Raw genomic sequence first — 20,431 nt, 5'->3', positions numbered from 1 at the left:
ACAAATGCATAGAGTGTAAAACATTAAATATCAACTTGGAGTTACTGCCCAGCTGGAAACTACCTGACAATTACTTCTTTTTTTTTCTTTTGGAAAAATGAAGTACTTCTAACATCAATACTTGGTTAACAAACCTGGCACTATGACTTAATTCTTCTGCTGAATTTCAGTAGCACTTAAAGATACATTTTCAACTCAAAAGTATTTTTATTATTCTTCCAAAGGATACAGCCCTGAAGTTAGTTCATTCTTTTTCTTCTTGTCTGTCAATGTGGCACAACAGTGCTTAAGAAGCAGTGGTGAGTGTACATAATATAGATGCTGTGAAACCTGGGCTCGTTGTGGTGGTGGTGTTGTTGATCTTATTTGAAAAAGCACTTCTAACAATAATCCTCCTTGTTTTTTAACTTTATCTGCATGACTTCTTGATTGATTGATTGATTCAACATGTTTTTAAGAAAGTCCTGTTCCTAGGGGCTGCATTACAGTGGGTCTAGGTGGTTCCAAGAGACAGAGCTGAAGTTAACCCCACGGAGGTGCAAACAGTCCTATGGAATAAGTAGAGTTTCACTGACCCTGGTCAACATGAAATCTTCCCTAAGTCAGTCAGGCTCAAACTAGCAAACCTTAAATAACCTCATGTAGAGAATCAGGTCAAACCTTTTTGGCTAGACACAAAGGTACTCTATGATTTAAAAAAAATGCAGCATTCAGAAGCTATATGCTAAAGTTTTAGAAATGAATTATGTATACCGATCTGTAAAGTGTCCATAAAGCACTGGAGATTTTGCTCTAGAAGAAAGAGAGAGACTACTGGTCTCTGTTTATTGTATTCTGAGCACTTTAAAGGACAAAGTCAGCCAAAAAGATGAGCTGAGGCTCATGTAAGGAGTCATGGACATCAAAAGCCTCTCACAGCTTGTCAAGGCTCTTGGGATGACCCAGATTCTGGCCATATGATTGACCACATCCACACCCTAGAGCCATTCCCACACAAAATAAGTGGCTCATGGACTAGCTGCACACATCACTGCAGTGAGACTCAGGGGTGCCAGAATACACTTCAAGAGGATGGACACCAAAGGCTGCAGGGGACAGCCACCAGTCATTGGCTTGGTCCTCAAACCGCACAACTAATGAGGATGACCGCTGTTTTGCTCGGAGACTAGCATAAAAAGAGGCAAAGGGTAAGGACGTAAAACAAGCAACATCTTGACTGTCCTCTCAGACGACTAGGATCATCAGCAATTGTTAGCAAATATTAAAATGTAGTTTCCCAAATTTAGGCATTTACCAACCCTTCATTATCCAAAAACATGCTGTTGACTGTTTGTCATCCCTGCCTTACTCCCCAACCAGGAGGCTGTGACATTTGCTCAGCTTGAAGACTAAACCCTACCTGAATTTTCAAAGGAATGCAGGTTTGGTTTCCAATACCCTACTTTTCACAATACCATATTCTTGAAGGCAGACTCATCGATCCACAGGATCAAGGGGTTTCTATACCTCACAGGACCATGCAAGTTGTATCTAGACTGGAACCAGGTCCATGGATGGCACAGTCAGTGTACATCCTTTTGGCTTAGGTGCTGTAGGACCGATTCCTTTTCCATGCTGGATGGATTCCAGAAAACTCTTCTCTAAGTTCACTCTCCCCAAAGGCATTTCTTTCAATGGCTCGATTTAGCACTGCTCTTTCATCCAAAGTAATGACTGTGACCTGTCATACTCTCTCTAATCATCATTTGTTTGTTCCCATCCCGACATATTTCTTTAATTGCTCTTCAATCACTTTAGTCTATGCAATATCATCCTCTAATGCACAGATCTCCTGGGAGCCTTCTGAATATTGCTCTTCAGACTTTCCTTTGGGCAGGTCTATCTCCACATGTAGTCCATTATTTTCAGGCAGAAGGTCCCTCTTCCCGTTTAATTTGTTCTAGCTGTGTCTCCAATCTAGCTTCATATGCTTAGCTTTCCTCTTAGAATCCTCGTATTCACTGTGCTCTGCTTATCTGTCATAGCAGATCTTCCCAAAGGGTAGTGACTCCCCCGCCCCCCACCAGAGCTTGAGTCCCCTTTAACAGACAACCAAAAAGCCCATATAAACCATGCACCGCAAAAAGAAGACAAGCACATCTTCATCTCACTGTTTCTCATTTAAACGGACTCTTGATAACAAATAAACATTGCTTTCAAACACACAGAAGAAAGAATGTGCATAGTTATAGGGAAATAGTAAAGAGATAAACAGAAGAAATGAAAAAGCCCACCCAGAATTTACACAATGCCTTGTCTCTAGTAATAAGTCTTCAAAGAATATTTAAATGGATAGAATCTACATGAAATAATGACCACAGAAATAGTGCTAAAATTTGATTTGACAATAATCTGAGTTTTTAGCATTTAAAAAAATACTATATATGTAAAATCTTTATTGAATGGTGACAAATACACTATGTTACTGAATCCCAGAGCTAGGACATCTGTTTATATATGTAAGTCTACTAGATTATGTTTTAGTTATAACAGATAAGTCAATGGTTCTCAGTGCTGATTACGTATTAGAATTACCTAGAGACCTTTTTTAAAATATGCATGCCCAGCCCCATGTCAGACCAACAGAATCAGAATCCCAAGGAGTGGCCAAAGCACAGTGAAAGATAAATAGATTCTATTCTATTCTAATCTTAGAAAAGAGTTTACAGATCATTTAGACCAGCTTGATCATTTTATAGCTGAGAAACAAAAGCCCAGCGACTCCTGGTTCCCCACCTGGTCAGTCACACTGACACTTAGGGAGAGGCAGGCCTAGAACCAAAAAATCTCGTGTCCATCCAGGCTACTTTTTTCACCCTGACTCATTCATTTGTTAATATATCCATTCAGGAAATATTTTGAGAGCCCATTATGTGCTAAGCACTAGATAATAACACCTGTTGTCATTATGGAACATTGCTAGAAAGAATCCAAATGCCTATCAACTGGTGAACAGATAAACAACACAATGAAATAATATTCAGTAATAAAAAGAAACAAACTACTGATACAATCAACAAAGTAGATGAATCTTAAAAACATTATGCTAAATGAATGAAGCCAGATGCGAAAGGCCACATATTATATGCTTACATTTCTATGAAGTGCCCATGAAAGGCAAATCTGTAGTGACAGAAAGTGGATTCGTGGCTTCCTGGGGCTGGGAATAGGATGGAGACTGGATAGGAAGGATCTTAGGTAGGGTGATGGAAATGTTCTAAAACTGCGTTGTGGTGGTGGTGGTTGCACAACTCTATACATTTACTAAAAATCATTAAGTTGTACAAGTGAGTAGTTTTTATGTCACGTAAATTATACCCCAATAAAACTTAAAAAGAAAAAAAACCCAACCAACCCGCTGTCATTTATTGAATACTATTACAGGAATTTGTACTAGGATTTAAGTAGCACTGCCCTCCATGATATGCTACCAGCATGACACCCCTGAATGCAGAGTTGGGAAGAGATACGCAGTATTGCACCACTGAGTCGTATTTCCACGTACAGGTACAATAGACAGAATCTTATCATCATAACTAAGAGTAAAACAATTAGAAAAAGATGGGTTTTGAGTTTTTTGGCCTTTGTTTTCATCATAATTTAATTATAAATTTATGTAACTTTATTTTTAATTAAATTTGTGAAATTTTAACAGTAGGTTCTCATGAACTGACACACACCCACGGACTACCCGTTTTACCAATGGGAAAACTGAAGCTCAGAGAGGCTGTCAGTCACTAGCCCTGGTCACACTGGACAGGGCCGCCCAGGTCGGTCTAATTCCAAACCTGCTCTCTTCCACCCTGTCTCTCTTTAAAATGTAGCTGGTGACCCACTCACACATCAAAACGCAAATATCTTAACGGGAATGGATTTACCATTTATTGGATAACCACTGCTTTCCTTTCCAATAGGTGGAATGTGAAACCTGACTAGGGGAGGGGGAAGAAGTAAGAGGAAAGTGCACATCTACCTGACAGTTTTATTCAGGACATGACAGGATCCAATCCCTCCCAAGATTTGGCTAAGTCCACATTCAGCAACCAGCAATTGTGAGACAACTGGTAGAAGTGATAGATTATTCATTGACTTTTTTTTTTTAACGTTTGTCATTCAACCTTCTTTTTCACACACTTTCACCGTGTTTAATGAAAACGTTATTTAAAACTTACCTCAGAGGTCATAGGAAATGCCAAGGTATAAAAATAAAGAAGTTTCCACGAGAGCAAAATGTATCAAGCGTTAAGTCATGGAGTTCTCAACACAAATACGACGTGGCCCCCGGTCCGGTCCACTCCTTCTCCACTGTACCATTTTCAAACGGGCCGCCTCTGCCTTCTTTGCTAACTAGTGGTGCCCAGTGGTGACACTGCCACCTCCCAGCTTCACATCTCCCATTTCAGGCAGTTTAGGGCGAAATACCATTATAACGAGCGCCACAAGTCATAAGAACGCTTTTGAACAATCTGAATTTACATTCTGGAGTTCCAGTACCAAAGTGCTTTGAACGTTTTAGACAAAGTAGATTCCAGTCAAAAACCACCGTCCTGTTCTGCGCGGCAAGACCTCAACTTCACACAGCCGCCGGCAGCGGCGGCGCCCGCGCAGCGTAGCATCTCCCGCCAGGGCCCATCGCACATGCGCAGTCAGCCGCCCCGGGGGACGCTCAGCCCCGCCCCTCAGAGACGCCGGGTTCCCTGAAAGGTACAAAGCGTCGAGACGCACACGCGCGGGCCACAGCCGCGCAGGCGCAGTGGGGGTGCCATCGTGGAGCCCGTCCCCCTTCCTCTCAGCGGGCCGGGGTCGTTGGTTTGCTAAGTGCAGTTGGGCCCGGCAGGTGCTGAAAGGCAGGGGTCGTGGACCCCCGCCGGGTCTCGGCAGCACGGAGGTGCAGGGTGTCGCCGAGGGTGCGGGGCCGGGCGCCGCCGGCGGCGCGCTCCGCGCCGGGGCCCCCGCCTCTACTCTCGGCCAGGCCCTGGCTCCAGCCCCCGTCCCGGCCCCGGCCTCGCAGTTCACCCTGCTGGTGATGCACCCGTGTGGAGGGCAGGACGAGGCTGCGGCCGAGGGCGTCCTGAGTCAGGCTTCGGCCCTAGGGGGCAGCGCCGGGGCGGGCAAGCCGATTCAGTACCTGTGTGAAGTGGCAGGGGATGGTGAGGAGGAGGCAGGCGAGGACGAAGCCGACCTGCTGGACACATCGGACCCCCCGGGGGGAGGCGAGAGCACGGCTAGTTTGGAGGATCTGGAAGACGAGGAAATTCACTCGGGGGGCGAAGGCGGCAGCGGGGGAGCCCGGAGATGGGGCAGCGGCGGGGGCAGCATGAGCAAGACCTGCACCTATGAGGGCTGCAACGAGACCACGAGCCAGGTGGCCAAGCAGCGCAAGCCGTGGATGTGCAAAAAACACCGCAACAAGATGTACAAGGACAAGTACAAGAAGAAGAAAAGTGATCAGGCCCTGAACTGTGGTGGGGCCGCCTCGGCTGGCAGCTCAGGAAACGTCAAACTGGAGGTATCATCTGGGGTCTGGGGAAGTGGGAGGTGGAAGAGGAAACCCCACTCTTAAGCAGACTGCATTCCCGGAGCCTGCCCACCAGCTCCTAAACGGGTCAGGTGGCAGTGGCTGGACTTGTGGCTCAGAGTTAGTGAGTGCTTGCCCTAAATTGAAGTTTATACACATGTGTGAAAAGTCTTAAGAGTTCTGCTGCATCCTTGTGATAGATGAATACATTTCAGTGAAAATGATTGACATGTGAGCAAAGCTGTCATTTCAAAGATCTGGGATATGGGCTGGAAGGACAGATACTAAATGACTGATCTGATTCATCAGTGGAGGAGCAGGCAGAGAGAATTAGGAACCTAGATGAAATTGGTACTTTGGAGAAGGTAATCTCTTCCTGTTTTCACTACCCTATTCTTAGTATCCTTTTTTCAGTCTACCTAGTGTTAGTACCCTGTTCTCAGTACCCCTATTAGGAGTAACTTTTAGTGTTCTTAATGTTAAATTCTCTGTTAACCCTGTTCTCAATACTCTATTCTTAGTACCCTATGCTTAGTTTTCTGTTCTCAGTTAATTTTACTCTTAGTGCCCCAATTCTCAGTAAATAAGCATCTTGCTTATTACAGAATGAAAGTAAGGGTAGTCATTTGCCTCTCTGTTTGTTCCAAAGGTACTCATTCACCCCAGAATTCTTTCCAGAGAGAGGAGATAATATACTTCTTTTCAAGAAAAAAGTATTTTACCTGTAGCTCCATTCTTTTTTTTGATTGTCTAGCACTTACATCTACAATTTGAGGAAAATGTATAAAAGGAAACAGACATTGAGTTAGTCTCCTCCTCCACCTCCCCCAACAAAAAGAATCTTAGTTTTCCTACTCTAAAGTAGTTTGCATGATTTTTTAGGGAAGAGAATTCATTGCTATAAGCAGCAGATACTAGCCATTTGTATTATGGGACACTTCACCAGCTCTGAGGAATCAACAACTGCAAGTATTTATCTTTGTTGAACTGAGTGTAAAGAAAATAACTAATGGGGACAGTCAGGTTACAGTAAGGGCCAACTTTACAGCGCGGCTTTAGTAGTGGCGATATTGTAGGCTGAGATATTCTTTGCAGAGAAAATACAACTCAGTATAAGCCAGAAAGGGTGCTGAAAGTTTACACTTAATCTGGTAAGTTTCTTACGTGCCAGGCACTGTGCTGTGCCGTGAGTGGAGTCTCAGACCCTTCAGCGATGAGACAGGTACTTCAGTTCCCATACGTAAAATACGAGGCACAGAGAGGTTGAGTAACTTGGTCTAGGTCATCCAGCCAGCAAGTACTCAAACCCTAGCTATCTGATTCTAGAGCCTTCGCTCTCATCCCCATGCTATACTGCTTCCCTAGAATTTTTGTGGTAAAAAGAGAAGCACGTCTTCATAAAGGAAGGGGAGTGGGAATACAGAAGACACTTGTGGGCAGACAGCAAGGGGACTGTTCTAGCTTAAGTGGAATATTTATGTGGAAAGTTCACGAAAGACAAATTTGGAAAGAGTTTGAAGCCAGTTTGAGGATAGTATTGAATGCCAGGCTATGGGATTTGAATTTGAAGTCTTCAAATGAAAGTTTCTAATTAGAGAGTGACAGGGGCTCCTACTCTGATGGGGTGAATTAAAGTGAAGGGTCTGTAAATTTAAAGACTTGTTAGGAGATGATTACAGGAGGACTGACAGGTGGTGACGGGGTCTCCTGCCGTAGTGTGAGCAGCAAACTTGGAGATTAAGGTATTTAAAGATCAGTATTTCTTACACAAATCAAGGTTAAATGAGGAACAAATGTATATAATATTTAGTTGATGTGTCTAGAAATTGTGCTGTGTAAGAGACATATTAAGGAACCAGGGATAAAAGAACTGGCCTGTGGGATTGAGCAGTATCATTAGATATCTAAAAGGCGATTATTTGGAAGAAGCAGATTTATTTTGCATAGTTCTGAAGTAACTAGGACTTTTAGGTGACGATCACAAGGGATATGTATTTCAGCTGAACCTAAGTAAATGCTCCCTAAATGTCAGTTATTCAAAACCAAAAGTTGGTAACTCCTTAGGACAAAAACTGTTGAAAATTTTTGAAAAGGAAATTCCAGCACTTGTAGAAGTTTGGACTGGATGACTCAAGGTTATTTTCATTACACGCTTCTATGATTTTTGTGTTATTAACATTCTGAATCTACATATGCTTTGTGTGAGGTTGTAAGAATACATCGATTTCAGCATTCCATTTCTTGTGCACATAAGTGAAACAGTCCCACTGAAACAGTCCCATAAGTAGTTAATCCTATGGGGAGAGAGGAAGGAAAAAATTATTTTTGTTCTCTCTGGGTAGTAGAATACTCTCTTTACAGTTTTTTACATTGTGAGACCTAAGATGTTTAGGGATTGAATGTTTTTTAGCATCAGATTGATAAACTTATAGTGAAAGAGAGAGAAGCAATATTCTAAAAGGAAACTCGGAGGCCAGTAGAGAGACGGTCAGGAGAGAAAACTAGCTTCAATAATAACCTAAATAAAGAGCACAGAGATAAGAATAAATTCATACAAGGCACGGCTTATGTGAATTTATGTATGTATGAAACATTTATAGTTTTCTATTTATATTATGTCTAGTCAGAATTTTTGGAAGTGCTCAGTATTGTATCATGGTTTTATAAGAGCCTAAATGTTTCTGTAAACTAGAACAATATTTTGTTAGCCTGGAAATTCATAAATATTGACGATTCTATCAGGTAACTGGGGATGCACATTGGGGAGGGAGCTCTGCTGATCCTGCTTGAGTCAGGATGGAGCAGAGTATCATGTCATCTTGGCAGGAGGCTACTTATACCAGTGCGTGCAGTCTTTTCAGAGCCAGTTTATCATTTTTCTCCTGGTGACTTCCAAATTTTGAAAGCTTTGTCTATCAGTTGCTTCTTTAAGTAATATTTTACTGGCCCTGCCATGTTTTTGTTGTTAATTTGTTTGTTACTGTTTTGTTGGGCAAAAAGCTATAAAGACTGTCTCATTAGCACTATATAAATTGCCTTTGTGTTCATATATGCCATCCAAAGGCAGGCAATCTTTGTTCTGGCCTGGATAGCTTTATCTGAAGAGAATGCACAGTTTCCATTTGTCTTTTTTTTTTTTTTTTGTAGTATCGAAAATCACTCACAAATGATAAAATAGGTCCCCTATCCCTACCCCTACCCCACTATTGATTTTGGGACCTTCTAGAGACTGAAGATCCCAGCTTGGAAATCCTGGAGGGAGAGGGAGTGAGGAGTGTTATATAAAATTAACTGCCAACACTTTGCCTGTGCCTTAAAAAGGGACTTTCGCAATGTGCCACAGGGACTGGACAAGAAGGAAGATAGGCAAAGACCTGTCCATTACATCAGTGAAATGCTTCTAATCATGGATTATTCTATCAGCATTTAATCCTATTTGCATTTTATCTTTTATCTCAGGAAAGTGCAGATAACTTACTCTCCATTGTTAAACAAAGAACAGGATCTTTCGGGGATCGACCTGCAAGACCTACTCTTTTAGAACAAGTGTTAAATCAGAAAAGACTGGTAAATATCTGTTTGTTATAAATGGAACTATTTAGATTTTGAGATTTTAAAACCTGTTGAACTGGTCATCAGAATAGAATACACGCTGGAATCTGATAAAGACAAAATTATAAAGAAAATACGAACTCGACTACCTAAAAATGAAGACTGTAGTCAAAAATGGCAGTAAAATTATGCAAACTTCATAATAACATATAGGAAAAATATTTGCGAGAGATATAAAAGACTGGTTAATGTGGCTGATATTTTTGTTATACAAAATATTCATACAAGTGGATGAGGAAAAAATTTTGGCTTTAACACATTGCAAAAAATATAAATAGGAAAAAAAGAAGAAATGCTTCCATTAAATGAAATGGAAAGGTATTTAATATCAGTAAAAATCATGCAATAAACAGTACAATGAGTGCAAATTATTTAAGTGGTAACACACAGTGATGTTGAGGTTTCCATGAGGTGCGCACTCTTATTCTGCTGACGCCACCACATGCTGGTACAACACTTCAGAAAGCAGCTGGGCGGTACGTGTCAGGAGTCCTTAAAGTGGTCATCCCTTCACTCAGAAATCATACTTACCGTGAAGACACTCGCAGGAAATGAATCCTAAATATGGACAAACTTAAGCATAAGGATGTTGCCAGAAATGTATTTACCACAAATAGTAAAATAATAGTTCAAACAACCTCCTTTTTCAACAGTCTCATAACAGCTAAGTAGACTATTGTACATTCACTTATTTAATAGAAGGTTGGGCAGTCTTTACAAATAAATTTTAAACAAAACTATTTAATAAATAGAAAATGTACTATGCTAGAATATTAAATTCTAAAAATCAGAATTTAATGATAGTATTTGCACTGTGTTTTGTTTCTCTTGTTCAGTTTATTGGGTCCAAAGTTTTTTTTTCATTAATTTATATAAGCATTTTATTACAATAAAGACATATTAGCCATAGTCTGTTGTATTTGTTATATGATTATAACTATATTTAAAGGTGGTAAGTGTGCAGAACAATATTGGTTGTTTTAGAGCAGTTGTATTTTCTGAAATTTTGGTAATGTGCTAATATTACTTTTATTAATACATATATACCTATACACACATCCATAATTTTTAATTTCTTCAGAAATCTTTGTAAGCTAGTGAGAGGAACTTGAGTTCCAGTACTAGTCTTACATGTATGTATTTTTAAACTGATATTTAACTGCCGTGTTCACATGGGCACCTTTTCGTTTCCTTTTTTTTCTTGCTGTAATCGTGGGCCAGTGCTGTTCTTGGCTCTTCGCTCTGATGTTCATAAAGAGTATACATGCTGGCATGTCATAAAAGCATTTTCTTTGTAAGTAAAGTCACCAGTAAGATCGGGTTTCACCCATTATTTTTAGGTCTTAGTATTTTGGTGTAGGACATCAAATTTTATTATTAGTTTGCAGTTTAATTACAGTGCATCAGATGCAAAGACTTGTTTTGTAAGCATATTATATCTTGTGTGATGATATGTCAGAGTAATTTTATAGTGTGAATACAATCTAATCCCATAAGAATAGTGCTGTTAATAAATATATTTTTTCTTTTTCCTTTTTAAGTCATTACTGAGAAGTCCAGAAGTGGTGCAATTTTTACAGAAACAGCAACAACTATTAAATCAGCAAGTTTTGGAGCAAAGACAACAACAGTTTCCAGGAACATCGGTGTGAGGGAATTTATCCAGCTTGACATGTTTTTTTATCTTCTTTTAGTGGATGGACATATTTTTATACTAAAGATAAGTGGGGTGAGATATGCCAATAGAACATAAACAGTCATTTTCACGTAAATGTACGTGTGCGTTTGAGGACAAATGAGTATTGCACATTGTGCACATGATCCTTTCAGATTACCATGGATTTGAATCAGCTTATCTTTCCAAAATAATATTTAATCACATTTTTTTTTAAACAAAGTGTTTCTCTTCAGTCATTGTTACTGAAGGTATTGAAGCAGTTGCTTTCTGTGGAAGTCACGAAGTCAATAGATACTGATCTTGGATCATCTAGCTCAGTGGTTCTTATCAAGGGGCAGTTGGAAATGTGTGGGGATGTGTTTTTGCTTGTCACAGTGACCTTGAACTGATGGGTTTTAGTGACTGGGCCAGGAATGCTAAGTGTCCAGAGTGGTTCCCCACAGTTAAGAATTATCTTGCACACAATGCCAATAATACTCCTCTTAAGAAACACTGAGAGCTACTTGTGATGATAAAATGTATTTGCAGCACCTGGAATCAGGTTCTCGTAATAACCTCTTCTTTGCAGTTAAGACTGGAGCTGTCAAAGAGGTAAGCGTATTTTATACCTTTGAGGACAGTGATCTTGTTAAATCTCTGTGAAATTAGGATGTGCCTGTCTTTTCAGAGATGTGCTGGTAAAACCTGAGATGGGTTATCTAAGTACTCTGGAATGAGTGCATCTCCTCAAGTTGGCTTCTCCACTTCATGTTCCCTATTAGTGTCGAGCTCTTTTGAAGCAGACACTCTTGTGTGTTGAATTTGTGAACAGTATGAATGTATCTCATCCCACCAATGTCAGGATAGAAATAATTTTTTACACTCATTTTTTTTTTCAAAAAGAGATCCTGAAAATAAGAATAACACTCCAGCATTTTGTCTGTTTTTCAACATTGAGCTATTTTAAGATCATGTTGTTCCTAAGTAATGTTCAGAGAGTGATGGGTAATCTGGATAGATACTTTTTTCTTATATTTTCCCCTAGGAAAACTTAAAAGGCAAAAGTTACCATCAGGAGTATCAAATCAAATCTCAAGAAAGTATTTCCAGTGTTAAGACAGTAAATGCATGTGCCTCAAGTTAAACTATGCAAAAATTTGCTAGTCTCTTGGGCTTTAAGCTCTGAAATACATATCAGGTTAAACTTCAGTCATAGCTTTTCTAAGAAGTACTTAAGAAGAGAAGGAATCTTTTGTTCATTTTTTAATATGTGTTTTATACTTGCATATCTGTGCAAAAATGCTTTTACAAGAACTATTCATTAAAGTCCAGTTGTTGACCTTTAAGTTGTCTTACTCTTACTCACTTATTCTATTCTTTAGTTGCTTCCCACCAGATGCAAAGGAATTCACTTACATTTGTGATTAACTGTTAGTTTTTTTTCTTACTTATGGTGTTGGGAGCTTTATTGAATCCCTACAGTGTAAGTTAACTTTTGTAGTAAAAAAGAAAAAACCAGTTTATCTTTCTTCCAGTGGAGTATGAGGATTAGGAAAGTAGGGAAAGTAACAGGCCAGTGAGAGCTGAACTGAAAGGAAAGGGATTGAATTAATTAATTTATATATATTTTATATATATATATATATATATATATATACACACACACACACACACACACACACACATATATATATAAAATATATATAAATAAAAACAGTGATATGATTTTTACTTATTTGGGGTAGATTTCTTGCAATGTGTCCCCAAATTTTTATCCCTCCATGTATTTATAAGTCTTGCAGTATGATTTTGCTGTTCCATCCACTGAGAGACTGAGTTTATTTATCCCTTAAATCTGGAAGACTGGCCTTGTGACTTATTTTGGCCAATAGAATATAGAGGAAATAATAATATGCCAGTTCTGAGTAGACTTCCAAAGGTTTTGAACACTTCCACTTGTTCTTTTAGAATCCTACCCAGCTGCCATGGTAACAAACCCAGACCAGCCTATCCTGCAGGATAATGAGACACATGGCCCAGGCACCTCTGTTGTACCAGCAAGTAGCCAATAAACAGCCAGACATGTGAGTGAGGCTGTGCTAGAGTGGCTGTCCCCCAGCTAACCTGCCCACCAACTTCAGGTACATTGGATCTGGCCCAAATTGGCAAAACCACCCTGCCGACCTGTAGACTTGTGAACAATAATAAATGCTTATGATTGTAAGCCACAGAGTTGTGGGGTGGTTTGTTATGCCGCATTCTTAAGACAGTAGGTAACTGATACACCTAGCTGTGTAGTTATTGCTGTATAACAAATCACCCGAAAGTTTAGTGGCTTCAAACAACAATTTATTATTATCTCACAGTTCCATATATGATTACTGTGGTTTTAAATAGCTGTGCAAATGCTTTCAGGGTAGGCATGGTAGACTGCTCTGATGGCCACAACAAAAGCTCCCACATGTGGCCTTACGTGATGTGGCCTATTAAGAACCAGATTTTATTTTTCTACCCCTTTGAATCCAGACAGGCCCTGTGACAGAATATGGCAGAATGATGCTGTGCTAGTTTGAGGCTAGAGGAGATAGAGGATGTATAGATGCAGCATATTTGCAGTAATAACATAAAGTCATTGACAGCTTCCATTTTCCAGCAAAGCCATCTTCTATTCTGGAGTCAAGAAGAGCAGAGGAGTTGATAAGAGGCTTTAGGAAAAGGGGAAAAATTAGAAAGATACATTGAAGTCAGTAAGAGACGGCGAGTAGCTAGTAGCCCGCTAAGTCTCCTGATAACCTCTTCCCCTTCTTTCTTCATAATAGAATTTTTGGTTGGGAGTGTAGTCACCCAGTAAGACAGCTGATTCTCCCATAATGTCGTGAAAGAATCCAGACAGAAATAACGTGTGGATGACTCCACTTGTTAATTCCTTTCCCCACGGCAGGCTGTATCACTTCACGTGTCCACCAGCAACAAGGGAGAATTTATTTTCCTCACATCTTTGCCAGCAGTAGGAGTGACTGTTCTTTTTTAACTTTTGCCATTCTGACAGCTACGTACCACTCACTGTTAAACTTACTAGCATTTCCCTGAATACCGGAAAATTCGAGCACCCTTTTCTACGTTAAGCTACTTAGATTTGCTTTTCTGTGAATTGCTAAGACACATCCTTTGTCTATTTTGATTAGGCTCCTTTTTTCTACTCAATGGCAGAAGTCTGGTGACTATTATAAAAATTAACCCTGTGTCATTTTTATCCACTTCTGAAATTGGCCTATTTATGTATGTCTTTATAGTATCTTTTGCTGTATAAGCTTTCAGTTTCTGAGTATTTCAGCATATCTGACACTTCTTTTATGGCTTGTGGGTTTCCAGTCTTGGCTTAAAAGGCCTCAATTTGGGATCTTTCAAATGGTTGTTGATTTATAATTTCCCATTTTTTTCTAGAATTAGAAAATAGAAATAATACAGATTGTCAAATAGTCCTGATTTCTTTTGTGTAACTAATTGACATAGGAATTTTAGTATTCTTACCATTAACACTCCCTCAGTTTCTGACTTTAGCTATTATCCACCTATCCACCATAACCTCCACCTACATCTGAGCCAGAGTAGCTTGTCTTTCACATGTTTATATTTTGGAATTCCACAAATTATTTCTTTTGAATAAAGGGCTCCATTTCTTTTTTAAAAATTTAAAAGGAAAACTTTGATCAAGTTGATAAAAGGCTAAGTTTTCTCAAAGTATTTGCATATTTTTCCCCCTCCACTTATAGACTGGCAGAAAATTTAAATTGAGGGAAGACAGAATTTACATTTTTAGGTATGTTCATATTCCTCCTGGATTTCATCTTAGTTCTTTCGCAGTAGCCTTCTTTAACACCTTTCTAATGGGTACTGTCTAGTAACGTACAGATGTTTACCATAATCAAATTGTTCATTCTCTCCTATATACTGTAATATCATTTAATATTTGCTAATATCCAGGGGAAAAAAGCTCTGTACATATCCTTCCTAAAATTACTGCAAGGATTGGCTTCTCGGCCTTTTGGCTAAGATCAACTGTAGTATCTGTTCTTATCAGTTTAATATCTGATACATTCTCTATCCGAGGACAGTGTATTAAATGGATTTTTGGAGCAAGGAATTGGAATAGGAGCTTGCTCCGTCCACTGCACGCACTGACCTGGTATTGCAGTACCTCCAGGAACAGTGCACCCCTCCAGGGGAACAGTGCTATTATACAGAGTAGGAAATGTGCTTAATAAATATATGAAATAAAATTACTGCAAGGTATCATCAAGATTCTGTATTTAACATCAGTTATCCCAAGATGTTTGATTCGAAACTGTTACCTAATTTCTCTGTAGGGCGTTGGATTTCAAAAACATCCCATTTTCAAAATAGGATTAAGAGCATCTTAAGGATCCAAATGCAATGAATCCTTCTGAGGTTTGCAGGGAAAAAAATGAGCCAAAAGATGTATAGGTATAGCATTCTTTATTATAAACAATCAGATAACAGTGTAAGTGTGCATTTGAAGGATAACTGAAGCCTAGCTATAGTAAACAAAAACATTACTTATATAGAAAGTTTCTTTTTTGTTTGTTTTACATTAATTTGAACTTAACATATGCCAGGATCGCCTAATCTTGTCATACAGCTCAGCTGTTAAATCCATAACAGGAAAAGACAAAATCTGGAATGTGTGTTATATTTTGCTTTATTTGTTGACTATATACACCGAATATTTGGGACATAGAGTTAAGCCGGTGCTTAAAGTCTAGCAAGTGGTATTTATAAAATGCTTTTGTTGCTGTGATGGGGTATTCAGTTCCTTAGAAAACAAAGAAAAGGAGATTCTAAATGCTAGTTTGTTGTCCAACTTTTTCTGACTTATACTGTTAAAAAACAAAAAAACAAACAAACAAACATAAAGGAAATGTATTGGAAAGTGACATCTTTACAGTTCCAAAGCACTGGCAGGTATTAAAATATCATCTAATGACTAAAACAAACTTTTCACATCTCAGTTTTTTAACAGGAAAAATAACAACAAAAAAAAACAGGCTTGAACAACACAATGTTCTGGGTCTTGTGAGCAGGCCAGGTTATTATTCTCTATTGCATGACCCTTGTCCGTGGCAACCTGAAACATGTTTGGCACTGCTGATGCAGTTAACAGCTTAGCGCATCCACGTTGCCAGTTATCCTACAGAAGAAATGCTATGACATTTTTTTAGATTGTTTTCCTCAGGGAGTGAATGCTAAATGAGCACATACAGAAGCCTGAACTCAAATACTGCATTACAATTTTTGACAATCCTTGCCAGTAAAAAATTCCAACGTCTGGTTAAAACGTGAAAACGTTACAATGACTGAAGGGTTAACTTCTCATCAATTCTAAATTCTCTGAATTTCATGTCCCCTAATAAAGGCTTCTGCTGAGACTGGGCTAGTGATGGCGCACATGTACCACTTTAACCATTTATTTTTCGAGAAACAATTCAGGTTCACTGGGATGTTCTGTCCTAGTTTCTCAAAGCTGCATGAAAAATCCAAAGTGTTTTTTTTTTAATGTAGTTTATAAGCAACCATTACCGATTAATTCTGTAAAGGTATAAGATTACCAAAGGATGAGTTTGACCACTTATGGAGAGATTGAAAAAGCCCTGTTTGATCTCTGGAGCAAAAAATCAGTGTATCTAATGCGCTTTCATGCAACAGTACTCATATGAGGAAGACTTCACCATATTAACGCCTTTTCCAAGAAGAGGGGAGATGGGGAATTACTGGTAAACAAAGAAGCAAAAGGAGACAAAAAGCAAAAAAAAAAACCCAGCCTTGAGACACAGAAGAAAAGCAGCATTTTTCCAAGGAAGTCTTCATCCATTACCTGACTGCTCAGAAGAGAAGGGAAATCTGTTTCGAAATAGAGCTGATTAAGAAATCAATTCCATTTTTTTCAAGCAAAAGAAAAATCGCCTGTTTTGTTTTGTTTTAAAAGTTCAAAAACATGAAGTTGGTTCTACAGATTTACTACTAGACTCTCAGCTCCAGAGGGCTGGGACGGTCTCGTTTGCGTTTGATTCCACAGTACCGAACACTGTGCCCGGTACATACAAGTGCACAACACATAGTTGATAAACCAGTACACCATGGGGGGTTTCTAAATGCTAAATGGACCACCTAGCTTTAGTGTAAAATGTAATATTTTCTATTGTATATAGAAAGCTTCTATTAGATAACACTAGTCATTACAGGATGTGACAGTACCAGCTCACTCACACATCTTTTTCACACGATCATTCCTACCTTGAATACAATTTAACGAGAAACGACTACTATGTGCACTAATGCTAGAAAGAGATGAGACAGAATTGTATAAATGAAGAAACCTCTTGGATCACTGAAGTACCGTCTGTTACAAGCATAATTACCTTCTTAAATTATACATTTTTAAGAGGATGTGAAATATTTTTCCAAGCAATGCAGTTTTTGGTGGGTGGAAAGTACCTAGAAATTTGGGGAATTCTCTCTTTATCATCCAAGGGTAAATAAGAACAGGTTTTGGATTTTGTGTACATATTCACTCAAAGTCCTGTTACTCAGTACCACTGTTCCCCAGAAATGATAAGGATTATGAAATTATTATTTTATTTGGGAAGTTATTTCCAGGTTTGAGGCTGTAGCTTTACAACAGGCTACCAGATGTGGTCAGCAGGTGATTTAATCAATAGAGACATTACATTGGATAACTCATAAATTTGATGCTAGCAGTGTGTCTAGATTTTCTCAAAGGCTTCATCACATGATTTTGGTAATCTGTAAATAATATTTGCCAATATGTGAGGAAAGTGTGGCAAAAAGAGTGCCCTCACCTAGATACTTAACGTGGGACTGTGGGGTGGTATCAGTAAACATCTGGTGCTTCTGTCCAGTGCTCGTACTTCACCTGCTCCTCCTGCACACGAGACTCACACACACGGCTGCAGACTCCGAAGGCTGCAGAGCTGCCTGACATGAACCACCAGGGACACAGGAACCTGATCTCCCACGTGGAAAGCAGGCACCTCCGTGGGTGATTTGTGGACTACGTTCTGCTCTTATTTTGCAATTTGGGAACATGGCTCATTTCATGCTATTTTCATATTTATCTTCCCATATTAGACTTTTTTTTTTGCAGTGGTAGATGACAAGGCAGCACGATCCTCAGCTTCACAGTTTCTCTTTTCCAATCACAGTTGAAATCTGTTCAGAATGTACCATTCACATCAGCACGAGAGTCCAGTTACAGGTGTTTCAACTTCAGAAATGAAAGTTCATGTGACTTACATAACTGATTTTACAAGCTTGATTTTTTTTTTTTTTTTTTTTTGCCAGTAGCACTAAAAGTGAGGTTATTTAAATTATATGGGTCTCAGGGCTTTGTTTTGTTTTCAAGTGTTATTTGCTCTAGTGCTGCTAAGTTCCTGATTTCTGCAACATGAACAATTTTACTGTTTTTTTTCTGGACTAGCCACACAACATGCCTTATATGAAACGGCTGCTGAAAGCTGCCTTTATTCTGCTAACACCCTTCAAATACTATCCACGCAGTTGCCTCTCATTTGTTTTCTCCCAGAAAAGAAGCTGCTTCTTACTAGAACATAGGCGGGACAAACCTGCTTTTGAAATCGCATCGGACTGGCACCAAGTTAACCAGAAAGCACGAAACACATGGTGATACAAAATAGGAGTAGTACATATTATATGTATTTACACCTGTAATCAGAAACTTCAGTTAGTTGCAAATCTGAAATGATATAAGCCACTGCCTGCAACAGCATCTGTTCTATAGAAATGTGGATTAAGACAGGACCGTTAAGACACTGAAGAAATCGGGTTGTGGGGAGAGCCCATTTGAGTCAGAACTTTGTCCAACCACTGCAGTGGTCCATGAAGGTGGATCTCAATCCAGCAGGGGGTGCTCGTGACATCCTGGCGATGGTACTCGGCTCCCCAACCCTGAAAAGCAAGAACGGAGCCAAGAGTGATTGAGCCCCATCTTACGGGCAGCCTCCTTGCTCCTACAAATGTCCAGGCATGCTGCCCCAGGGCTCACCCTTCCTTCCGAGTCTACTGCTCCTTCCCCAAACATCCTTATAAATGACTCTGCTGTCTCCTTCAAGTCTTCGCTGATGTGTCTCCTTTTTGATGAGGTCTACCTGGACCACCTTTCTGAAAAGATGTAACCCACCCCTTCCCCAGCACTCCAGTCCCCTTCCCCTGTTCTACCCTTCTCTTTCCACTCAGCTCCTGTGTTACAGCTGTTGTTTATCGTCTGTCTCTCCCTACCAGAGTGCTGATTCCACGAGGGCAGAGACCTCTGAGTAATCACTGCTGTATCCCAACACCTAGAATGGCGCCTGGTTCGGCACAAGGTAGGTGCTCAGTAAATACTTGTCGACTGACTGAATTCATCCTAGAATCAGTAAAATCAGAGTTGAAGGAGACTTTGAAGATGGTCTAGTCTAGTCCATCACTTCCCAGTGGTAGCCACCGGTGTTTAGTTATCTATAATTTCTTTTATTCTTTATTTTATTTAAATTCTAATTATGCATTTTATTCAACCCAGTAAAACCAAAATATGATCCTATCATTATGAAATTACCAATAAGATATTTTACATTCTTTTTAAGTCTTCCTTTTTCCACTTTTATTCAGATGTAATTGATATACAACACTGTATTAGTTTTAGGTGCACAACATAATGGTCTGATATATGCATAAGTTGTGAAATGATTACCGTAAGTTTCATCAACATAATCACCTCACATGATTGCAATTTTTTTTTCTTGTGATGGGAACTCTTAGATTTATTTTAAACTTATTATTTGTAGTTATATTTGCTAAGAATTTATTTTTTTAAAGTCCCTGCAATATGAGTAACAGTTTCTTTCCTGTGAACTGTGTAGCTTTATGAATTTAAATGTTGTAATCTGAGAAATACATCTAGTTGATCTTAGAAAAATCAGATTTTTATGCAAGCTTATCTTAGTGAAATAATTACCTCTGAGATATTGGCATTTCATCCTAATTTTAAAAATTCAAATGACTGTTCATTACTAGCAATTTAATGCCCTCTGCTGGCTATAAAGCATCAAAACATTTGAAAAGATTTTCAGGTATTTGTTAATTGCCTTACAGTGTAAAAGTGCTTTTAAAGCTTAACAGTAAATCTGAAAAAAAAAGTGCTTTGTCACCATGAAAGAAATGGGTTCAAGGAGACTTTTTAAATTGGAAATTATTTTCGATTCTTATTTTTAAGTAATTACTAAAATTATAAATATAATAGATATAAGAAAAACAGCACACTTATTTTTCATGGTAATTTTAAAAGCTTAATAAATAGATTTCACTTTAAAAAAAATTTGGAACAAGCCACACTGATTCCTTAGATGGATATGTGACAATTTGAAAACTGATAGTTTGATAAACAAGTTCAGATTTTGAAATATTAGCATTATTTGCAAGTGCTTTGCAAGAGATGAAACAGCAGACAATGAAACTGAGGTCTTTAGTGTCAATGTGCAAATCCAGTTTGGTTTTCCTTCCCACTAAGTACC

General features: G+C 39.0%; 2 protein-coding genes and 1 non-coding gene across 5 annotated transcripts in view; 2 read left to right on the top strand and 1 right to left on the bottom strand.

The window, feature by feature from the left end:
* The first annotated feature begins 3,474 nt into the window (after nucleotides 1-3,474).
* RFXAP (regulatory factor X associated protein) lies at nucleotides 3,475-12,462 on the top strand. Its single transcript, XM_010993906.3, has 4 exons — nucleotides 3,475-3,546; nucleotides 4,604-5,548; nucleotides 9,017-9,124; nucleotides 10,711-12,462. The coding sequence occupies exons 1-4, from the start codon at nucleotides 3,475-3,477 to the stop codon at nucleotides 10,819-10,821; spliced, it is 1,236 nt and encodes a 411-aa protein (XP_010992208.2). The 3' UTR covers nucleotides 10,822-12,462.
* A 2,393-nt stretch (nucleotides 12,463-14,855) lies between these two features.
* LOC116157286 (U2 spliceosomal RNA) lies at nucleotides 14,856-15,046 on the top strand. The gene has a single exon (XR_004141320.1). It is a non-coding gene; the product is annotated as a U2 spliceosomal RNA (small nuclear RNA).
* Nucleotides 15,047-15,304: 258 nt separating this feature from the next.
* SMAD9 (SMAD family member 9) overlaps nucleotides 15,305-20,431 on the bottom strand; it is a 52,583-nt gene continuing 47,456 nt past the window's right edge. For all 3 annotated transcript variants that reach the window (XM_064493200.1, XM_031465923.2, XM_064493201.1), the window contains one exon: nucleotides 15,305-18,830. In XM_064493200.1, coding sequence (XP_064349270.1) covers nucleotides 18,687-18,830 — 144 coding nt within the window. In that variant the 3' untranslated portion in view covers nucleotides 15,305-18,686. The remainder of the gene's footprint in view (nucleotides 18,831-20,431) is intronic.

The sequence above is a fragment of the Camelus dromedarius genome, chromosome 13 (assembly GCF_036321535.1).
Source record: "Camelus dromedarius isolate mCamDro1 chromosome 13, mCamDro1.pat, whole genome shotgun sequence".
Lineage (NCBI taxonomy): Eukaryota > Metazoa > Chordata > Mammalia > Artiodactyla > Camelidae > Camelus > Camelus dromedarius.
Note: the sequence above shows the minus strand (reverse complement) of the source record. Positions and strands in the feature narration are given on the sequence as shown.